Below are 10,449 nucleotides of genomic sequence, written 5' to 3'. Positions count from 1 at the left end.
AGTGCCAAGACGACGATAATGGCAAATGGATTTTTTTAAGAAAAAGTGTTGGTGACAGTTCATTATTACTACGTTAGCGGAATCGTACGTAGTGATAATAAGCTTGGAATCTGTGTGGTGGTCATTGGCTCCAAGGACAGTTAACATACTTATGGTCAATGACAGCATGCGTAGTTAACTAACGAATCATACCATAAAAGTCGAATGTAATTTCTTGCCCTGAAATCCTAATATTTTTATTTTTATTTTCCTTTGATTTCCTATTATTTAAAAAGTTACCTCGTATTTTAAAAAATATATATGGTATGAGAATGTTTAGTCTTACACACATAAATCTTATACAAAAAATTTACATACTAACATGATTTACTATGATCTATAAGATTATAAAAACTCTTTTTATTATTTAATAGATCTAACTTATTATGTTGAACTGCAACAATATATATATTTTATTGAGCAATATAATATACATTTCTAGAGTGTATAAACTCTGCGTATTTCTATTAAAAAAAGTAAGAGAAATCTTAGACCTGTGATAAAAGATTAACTTTTATTTATAGTGAATTTTTTTTTTTTTAAAAGAAATATATGAGACTTGTATATTCGAAACTTATAACATTATTCAATTTTATTATATAAGATTCAATTATAGTATCATATGGTAGAGAGAAACCAATAGGTATAAGGAAAGTAGGAGATAGGAGAAGAGAGAGGGGAGGTGGTGAATAGCATATGCCGAAAGACATTTGGTTTGATACCTCCAAGGGGCCTCCTAGTTCCTACAGGCTCGGCTTGGGAAAAGAATATCCGATAAGAGAAGTTCCTTGGGAGCCTCTTTCAGATTCCCTTCAAAAGCAGTCTGAAATCTCACCCGCTATACGAATATTTATCAATCAAAATTCCGAAGCCAACTCAAACTCACACGCACTCTCAACATTACATGCCTATATTTATAATCTCATCACCATCATGACCACCACTTCTCTCTCTATAAATCAATCTCTCTCTCCTCTCTCCTTTTGTACCTCTCCTTCTCCTTCTGCTTCGTCTTCGTCAGCTCTGTACGGTCCGGTGTCTCCTAAAGCTTTGTGCTTTATCTCCCAGGGAACAAAACCCGTTTCCTTGTTTTGCAAAAGGCGGGCGGAGAGGCAAACGAGAGATTTTTTTGTGCCTAAAGCAAGCGATATGACTATCGACGAAGTCAGGGAAGAGGAGGAGGAGGGGCCTCCGTTGATTGACTCCGAGACCAACTCTAGGCCCCGCCGCATTGCGCTCTTTGTCGAGCCTTCCCCTTTTGCGTGAGTCTCTCTTCATTTTCTTCTTGATTTGGTGTGCTGGAACAGAGTTCGTCGTGCTTGTTCTGATGGGATCTTCAACGATTAGAGATCCGGTTTCCCTAATGCTTTGCTGCTTTTGTTTGATCTATTTTTTCACTTGGTTCTTGAATTTGCGATCGATACTTGCGCCTCCTCCAAAAAAAAAAAAAAAAACAGAATTTTCGATCATTTGTGTTATCCGTGAACTTTTGTTTTTTTGGGTTTCGGATACGTGGAGCACCGGATGCGAAAGTCCCTTTCTTGCAATTGGTGTGAGTTTAGTTTAATTGGTAAATATGGTGTGGGGTCCAACTATGGAAAGTAATCACTTCTTCTGGTTTCCAGTTCTTATATGTCATTCGGCTATTAGTTAGAGCTGTAAGCTGTTTTTTTTTTTTTTTTCCTTTTTTTCCTTTTTTGAAGTAGCTGTAAGCAGGTTTTAACCTTTTTATGGAATTCATGTTGGGTAATCTAATCTTTTGCTGCTCTTTGGCCTTACTTTATGGCACGGTCAACGGTCTTGGAGGTACAATTAGTCCTTCATTCGAAAACAAAAAGGCCTAGTATGTCATGTAATCTAACTGGTTGCTGAGGTTAGATCTAATAGAGTCCTTTCTCGATTATTGGGATGGCGTTACTAAAAATATATTCAACTATAACTTTCTGGATGTTTTTGTTTTTATGTGTTGCATCATTGATATTTTTCTTTTAGTATAGCATCATTAGTATTGCCTTTTTATGTGTGATTGTGCCGATTCTCAGCCAACTGCTGCTGTAGATGTCATTTGATGAGAGTGTTTTCTTGGATGCATTTAGTTTGTGCATAATTTTCTATAAAACTAGGCTATTTAGCTATAACAGTTATTGGTGCCATCATTTCTGAAGGTATGATGCTGTCTCATAGGCTTTGGATTTTGTAGCGTTTTTCCATGCAGTGTGCATCTTTATTCCATGGCTTTAGGCACTTCTGTGTGATTTTCCATGCCTTAGATTAAGTAGTCAGTGCTGTGACTGTCATGCGTAATTGTTTTGAATGAGGATCTTATTTATAGTAGCTGCTAATTTCTTCAGCTTATCTATGAATATGAATGTTTTCAAACTTGATTACTGCCGGTTTGCCTATCTCGGGTATGAGGTATGAGCTATTGCCTTCATTTTTCTGTGAGCTACAATGAGGTCATGGAAGGGGCATAAGCTCTTCAAGGAATCACAATGGTTATCCTTATCCACATCGTGTGTATATGCATGCATGATTTTAAAGATTTTTTTGGTGTTAGGCATCAGTTGAATATCTTTTTTTCTTGGAACCCCTAAAGAGGGTATCCATTTGGCACAGAATTGCTTATAGCCCAAAAATCTGTTCAGACATTCTTAAAATTGTTTTAACACAATTATGTACTTTGAGTTAATGTGGTTCAATAATGTAACAAATTAGGGTTTTTCTGGTATTATTGAAACATATGGTGAGGTGCAATGAATTTTAGCAATATGAAAGTTGAATGATCATTGAAAGCTATCTGTTCCGTGTTTCTCTTGCAGATATGTGTCAGGGTATAAGAACCGGTTCCAGAATTTTATCAAATACTTGCGTGAAATGGGGGATGAGGTACATTCTTTATATCTCTGCAGCCCTTTATTCTGTTGTCTAGGTTATAGGTATATTCTTGACTTAATTTTTTAATGTTAAGCCATGCGAGCTTGACATAAGCCTCATTGCAAGTTCATTTGGCTTAGTGCGCATTAGCATCTTGTTTCCTGATGTGTTATTAAAAATTCAATCTTCACGATGATTTTGATTTAAGTTTTGTTTGATAATTCCGGTATGTGAGCCTTTCAGTCATTCTAACTATAAAAGCATCCTGGTCAAGATTGACTTTGAACATGAGCATATTCTTGTATTATCATTTTCTCTTCAAATTGGCTCGTAATGCCCAGGGAAAGTTTTAACATTGGTTTTGTATTGGATTCTGAAATGTCCTTGCATGATTGACTGAATTTTGCTCATTGATGCATGGTGTAGGTGATGGTGGTGACCACACATGAAGGTGTGCCTCAAGAGTTTTATGGAGCAAAATTGATTGGATCACGCAGGTTCCTGTCAACCTAATCTGAAAAGCTTTCTCCTTAGAACCTCCTCATATACATAATTATGCTTCCGTTATATAAAGTAGTAGGGAAAAAAAACGAACTATAATCAACCCTTTTTTAACAGATATCATTTGACTCTGCTATGGCTGGAAAAAGGGGGGGATACAGTTTTCAAAAGCACAATATAATACTATTTGATTAAAAAAGCTGAAAAAAATAAAAGAAATTGACAGTTGGCCACCAAACAAAATGAGAAGCATTTTTCTTTTTAAAATTTTTCTGCTTTTTTTTTTTTAAATTTTTAATGAAGGTATTTGTGCCGCCTTTATTTTTTTTAAGATAGTGTAATTGTTTGAGCCGCCACCCCCCTTCCTCCCCAAAAAAAAAAAAAAAAAAATTATTTGACTCTGCTGTGGGTTTCCCCTTGGCCACACATTTCAATGTTTTTGTTAATCAAGTTCTAGATTTTACCAAGGATAACAAAAAATACAGTAGACCTAGATACTACAGAAAAACCTTTTCATGAATCTTTTTCAGCTAGCCATTTCTTAGTCCCTGGCAATGGAATGTTTTATCCGAACTTAGTTTCTTGTGTTTCAAATGGTGTTCCTTTTGTCTTTTTCATGCTTTATCATAAATCAAGTCACTCATGTATACCTGCATCCAAGATATTTACATATGCTCGGCGGTCTATAGTGGGTCAGGGTTATCAATAGGTCACCTTTTGCTAACTAAAAATTTGGTCCTTATTCTAGGTTTCATCACATTCCTACTCATCTTTCTTGCACATTTTTCCATCAAGCAAGCATTTAGTTTATTTCTACCATTTGTGCAGTCCACCTTTGGATGAATTATTTGATCTACATAGCTGCAAAGTTTGTATGTTTTGATTTTGAATAAGGGCCTAGCTGTGAAAACTTTGGTTTTCTGCCTAACCTTCTGATTTGCTTATTATCATTTTTCCAGCTTTCCCTGCCCCTGGTATCAGAAAGTGCCACTTTCCCTGGCACTTAGTCCTAGAATAATTTCAGAGGTTGCTCGATTTAAGCCTGACATAATACATGCTTCATCACCTGGGATAATGGTAAGTTTTCAAATGCTTCTTGTTTCTGTTATTTGGTAGAAATTTTGTTTCTTTCCTTTTCTCCTCTTCTTTCTTTTTCCACTCATTGACTTTATTGCAGGTTTTCGGAGCTCTTGCGATTGCAAAACTATTATGTGTCCCCATAGTGATGTCTTATCATACTCATGTGCCAGTGTGAGTTTTGTTCTTGGCTTTTCCACTTTGTTTGCATGTGCTATTGTAATCAACTTCTCATTATTAAATGAGTGGAGCACCCACAAATTCATGGCCATATGCTGCTTCTCTTATAAACTATAGTAGTGTTCCTAATCCAAAGAGTGAACTTTTTCTCTAATATAATGCTTAATTTAAGATATGTCAATTAGCACTGTAGGGAAGGCTGATTCTTGTTTTAATTTCCAGTTACATTCCAAGATACACTTTCAGTTGGCTGGTGAAACCCATGTGGTTGATTATAAGTAAGTGAACACTTTTTTTCTTGCTTTCTTTTTAACTATTGATGCCAGGAAATTTAGTTAACCTTTTGGCCTTTCAATTTCAGAATTCCTACACAGAGCAGCTGATCTTACACTGGTGCCCTCTGCTGCGATTGGTAGGGATCTTGAAGCAGCTAGTGTGACAGCAGGTGAGTATAAACTATAAACCTACAAGTATATTGTTAAATTACATTATGTAATTGGCCTTAATCATTACCTGTTTGATATATTAAGTTATGCTCTTTTTCTGTATGCTTTCCATTTTTTAGATTTCTTTTTTTTTTCTCCCTAAGCATAGTAGACCCACTAGATGCCCTTTGTGCTAGTGTCACACCTTGTATCTGGGCCTGTGCCGCCGTATCCTATTCTGACTTGTTTCTTACATTGCTTGTTTCCAGCTAACAAGATTCGTCTTTGGAACAAGGGTGTTGATTCTGAAAGCTTCAACCCCCGTTTCCGCTCACATGAGATGCGAGTAAGACTAAGGTAAGGCAATCCTCTAATCCTTTGTTTCTTCTGTCTTTTCATTCTGATGTCCTAGGAGTTTCACTTTAATGATATACATTTATCTCCTATGCAGTGATGGTGAACCCGAGAAACCGTTGATAGTTCATGTTGGGCGACTTGGAGTTGAGAAGAGTTTGGATTTCCTCAAGAGGTAATGCTCAAATATAGCTCAGGGAGGGATGGTCTTACAATTTCTGGTATTTGGGCTGTCATAGTTGAAGTTTCAATCATGCTGTCCTTTATTTTTGTAATGTTTGACATGATCCACCCCCCCACCCCTCTCCCGGGGGGAGAATGCAACTCTTGACATATGGAAACACGTTTAACAGGGTTATGGACAGGCTTCCAGAAGCACGAATTGCTTTCATTGGAGATGGCCCATATAGGTACTGTACTCTGACACATCATGGGTTTCTTAATTTCGTAATGTAGTTGAAGGCCACCATAGTACAATATCAGTAGTCCTATGTCAATTTCTATCTCTATCATGACTACACACCACCTGCATTGATTGTCAAAATAAACATTCTTTCTTGGCAGAGAGGAGCTGGAAAATTTGTTTACTGGCATGCCTGCAGTATTTACGGGGATGCTTGGAGGTGAAGAGCTTTCACAGGCATATGCCAGTGGAGATGTTTTTGTTATGCCTTCAGAATCTGAGACACTCGGGCTAGTTGTTTTAGAGGCCATGTCCTCAGGAATTCCTGTGGTGGGAGTTCGTGCTGGGGGAGTCCTAGATATAATCCCTCCAGACCAGGAGGGCAAAACTGGTTTTATGTTCAATCCTGGTGATCTTGATGACTGCGTGGGCAAATTGAGGACTTTGTTGCACAACCAAGAGTTGAGAGAAATCATGGGGAAAGCTGCACGTGAAGAAATGGAGAAGTATGATTGGAGGGCAGCCACCCGAAAGATACGAAATGAACAGTACAATGCTGCCATCTGGTTCTGGCGCAAGAAGAGAGCGCAACTATTGAGACCTCTTCAATGGCTGGCAAAACGCCTTTTCCCTTCCCCAGAAGTTATATAAGTGATGCAAAAATTTCTTGGGGGTTTTCATTACTGGTTTTTGCCACCTTTGCTCTTGGACTGCAGAGGAGACCTTATGGGATGTACGTGTGATTGATTGCCAGACATTCATTTGTTGTATATACTGGACCATTCTCTGTGGTCAAATCTGTTGTATTTTATGGCATGATCGACTTAGATGTCGATTTGATGCTATATAACAAGGCAAAGTTTTTCAGCTTCTGTGTTCTTGTGGTCGTCCTCTGACATTTTCGCTTGTTTCAAATAGATGGCTATGCTTTCTCATGTGTACATATGTTGTTAACAAAGAAAGAAGTATAACTTGGCCTCTTACTTCACAGGCCTAGATATTTCATATGTTTGCATGAGTTCATGTGGATGCTTTAGGCCATTCTCAACTTCCTTAAGGTAGCCATTCAGCCAATCGAGAACTGTTATAGACAAATAGATTATATAAAGTAAACTTACAAACTGATATGGCATCGAGGAATCTGTTAAATTTACTTTATAATAAAAGTAACTTTACAATCTGACGTATCATATCAAGCTACATCAGTTTGTGGGTTTATTTTTATATGATCATTTGTAGCTAAAGTATTTTCCTTTTCTTAAATATATATATATATATATATATATATATATATATTCTTCGCTTGAATTTAACTGGAGCGTCCGTTCTGAAACTCCAACAAAATGTAATATGTTGTTCATGGTTGCCTCTCTTGCATTGGACAGACTAGTAATGCAATTTTGAACACTTTAGGTCAATATGTATAGATTTTTTCTCAGGATTACGTAAATGGATTAAAGTAATCCCTTGAACGAAGAGCTCTACATTATATCCAAAGATCCTTTTGAAATAGTTTAGAGATTTGTCTGTGATGGCGAGGATAAATCTCAGCCTTCCATACAGACTGACTAAGAGGTTCATGCCCAAATTCCATTAAAAGATAAAAAGGCATAAAAGCACAAACAGAAACTAAATAGTACCCAAAAAAAGGCCCTGACTTGGAAGGCAGGCTCGACCCAATAGAGTGAAGGGCTCACCGGTCAAGCTGCTGCTCTTGGAGAAGGAAGTGATCCAACAAATAACCTACGGGCTCAAGCAATCTACTACCACGCAGTAATACATTTCTTCTATACTTTTTTTTTTTTTTTTTTTTTGCTTTTCAGAAAGAGGACGGTACTCTAATTTTATTGATAGCCCTCACTTGTGGCGGGAGAAAACCGTGGTTACAATTTTTTGACGCCTAGGAGGTACAAATAAGCAAAATAAAAACCAACTCCCAGATATTAAGAGCAACAAACAACAAACTACAAAACTAAATGATCAGAAATACAAGACCAATACAAAACCAAAAACAAATCCAAACCAAAACCAAAACCTGCAAGAAGAAAAAGCAACACATGCAAAAAATGATAGAAAAGTTAGATGGAGTAAGACCAAAAAACCGTACCTCAGGTAGAATCTACGAAATGCACAGAGAAGGAAGTCCAATTCTATCCATTCTGAGAAGACCCCATAACTGGCTAGGCAGAAGATCACTATCATTGTACCAATCCATGTCAGAACCCCCTGCACCTCTCTTGGCAAAAAACTCAGTCACAACATTTCCTTCACAATAAACATGACTCACTCGATACTCCATGCACTCTGAATAAGCAAGTAAATCATCCCAATAATCCTCTAGATACCAAATAAGACAAACACCTTCAATAAGCCAATTAACAATAAGTTGAGAATCCATCTCAATCTCAACCCAAGAGAAGCCAAGCTGATAGCACCTCCTAACCCACTCCCATAAACTTCTCAATTCAGCAAAATTATTGGAGCCCTGACCTAAAAAAAAAAAAAGAATAAGCCACTTTAAACCGACCAAAGTCATCACGAATAACACCTCTAGCACCAGCCGGACCAGAATTATCCAAACTACTACCATTAGTAATCAGCTTCACCCAACCCTGAGGAGGTCTAGACCACCTCACCACACGGACCATCTTAGGCTTAGGAAAAACTATAGGAATATCCAGTCAATTCAATATAGCGACATCCTGATTAGAAACACACGAAATTTTCATTATCAATTGCATGATCTTATGAATCCAAACTTTAATGACATGCCAAATAGAAACAACTGTATCAATTTTATCCACATAACAAGCTTTGCAGCGCCTGTTCCAAAGCTGCCAGGAAACAATAGAAGGGAGAAGACAAAAAATAATCCAAATCTGAGAAGACTTTCCAGCACGCCAGAACCAAAAGTTAACTTGCTCATTCCAAGTATGGAAAACACTCATGTTCACCCCTAACTAAATAGCAGCCATACACCAAATATTTCTAGCGACATCCCCAATACAAAGCACATGATTCAAATCCTCAATATGACCCAAAGAGCAACAATTACACTTAGAACAATAGGAACAGCATCAGATTTGATCTTCTCATCAACACTCAAACAGTTATTATAGGCCTTCCACATCACAATAAAAATCTTCTTAGGAAGGGAGTTATGCCAAATCCACTATGCCTAAGGTAAGGAAGGCGTCCCAACCCGAATACAATCCCAAGTACTTTTGGTAGAGAAATTTCTATCACTATCTTTCAATCAGATTAAAACATCCTGCCCGTCCTTTCTCATGGCCAAAAACTGACACAACTCAGAATCTTTTTAAAACCCGACTAGTCTTTCCAGTAAGGGAATATCCCAACCATTATCAATACGTCAATCTTTAATCTTTAATAGAGGCTAGTCAAGAACAGGATAATGGGAACTAAGAGGACCCCCATCTTCCCAGTTATCAAACCAAAAGGAGATATTCCCCTCGCGCACAATCCACTTAGAATTTCTTAAAACCTCTGGGATACAGCGAACAACGGATTTCCAAAACCGAGTGCCCTTATTAGGCACCAAAAGAGATAATTGATTATTCCAGGCATACTTTGCTCTAAAAAAGTATCCCCATAGTGACTAACCCTTAATAAGACGCCAAGCAAGTTTCATATGTAAAGCCCTTTGAATGTCCTAAAAATCTCGAATACCCAAACCACATTCCTTAGTAGGCTTACAGATACTAGCTACTTCTATACATCAACCACTTTTTACTAACGCCACACACCTCACGTGGTGATATGAACCCGTAGGAAATAGAATCATTTGAATCCAAAATCAATTTGAAAACTCACCAAGAAAGCCAAAATCAAGTCAAATGGATGAAGAATCTAAACCCGATGAGAACTCGTTTCAAGAACCTAGATTATATTGAAATTCAGACCCATTGAAGAACCCGTCTCAAAAACCCAGATTACAAAGAAGGAATGTCACAAAGTTGGTGACTTACCTTTGATAAGTTCAAAAGTTCTATCAAGAACAAGAGGAGTAAAACTCAACTCACAATGAATAAATTCACCAAATTTCATAAACTTCTTAACATGAGGCAACAAAGAGTATTTAAAGCAAAACCTAATTAAACCCAAGCCAAAATAAAGCCACTTTTCCCAAAAATACCCCTGATGAATAGTGTCGCGACTACAGTACGCGTTACAGTACTTGCTACAGTAAAACCCAAACCCTAGTTCAATAAAATAATAACTTTTCCAACATGCCCTTACATAGGCCCCCCTTAAGTCCTTCCCATAATAAACTCAATTATTCTAAACTAATAAAATAAATCATTTAAATGAATCAAACATGTTGAAAGCCTTCAAGTGCCCAAAGTCTTTAAGTCATGTTGTTGCCCTCTTCTATAGCTTATCAAATGAATCAAAACTTGATCTTCATCCTTCAAGCCCATCTTGACTGTTGGTCTCTTGCTAAACTTGTCCCAAGTGGATTGCATCAATCTTTCCATTACCTCCTTGATCTTCTTGACTCTTGACCTTGTAATTGGCCTACCTGAAAGTTGCGAAGGATCTTTAAGACTAGGCTCACCTTAGTTCCCATCACGT

The 10,449-nt window shown here is 37.4% G+C and overlaps 1 protein-coding gene across 1 annotated transcript; it reads left to right on the top strand.

Annotated features, from left to right (window-relative positions):
* Positions 1 to 673: 673 nt before the first annotated feature.
* LOC121264017 (sulfoquinovosyl transferase SQD2) lies at positions 674 to 6,857 on the top strand. The gene is made up of 11 exons (XM_041167044.1): positions 674 to 1,301; positions 2,859 to 2,925; positions 3,340 to 3,410; positions 4,374 to 4,491; positions 4,592 to 4,665; positions 4,894 to 4,949; positions 5,033 to 5,116; positions 5,366 to 5,453; positions 5,548 to 5,625; positions 5,804 to 5,860; positions 6,015 to 6,857. Exons 1-11 carry the CDS (start codon positions 736 to 738, stop codon positions 6,502 to 6,504), a joined length of 1,749 nt encoding a protein of 582 aa, XP_041022978.1. The 5' UTR covers positions 674 to 735; the 3' UTR covers positions 6,505 to 6,857.
* The last annotated feature ends 3,592 nt before the right edge of the window (positions 6,858 to 10,449 follow it).

This window comes from Juglans microcarpa x Juglans regia, chromosome 5D (genome assembly GCF_004785595.1).
Source record: "Juglans microcarpa x Juglans regia isolate MS1-56 chromosome 5D, Jm3101_v1.0, whole genome shotgun sequence".
NCBI lineage: Eukaryota > Viridiplantae > Streptophyta > Magnoliopsida > Fagales > Juglandaceae > Juglans > Juglans microcarpa x Juglans regia.
Note: the sequence above shows the minus strand (reverse complement) of the source record. Positions and strands in the feature narration are given on the sequence as shown.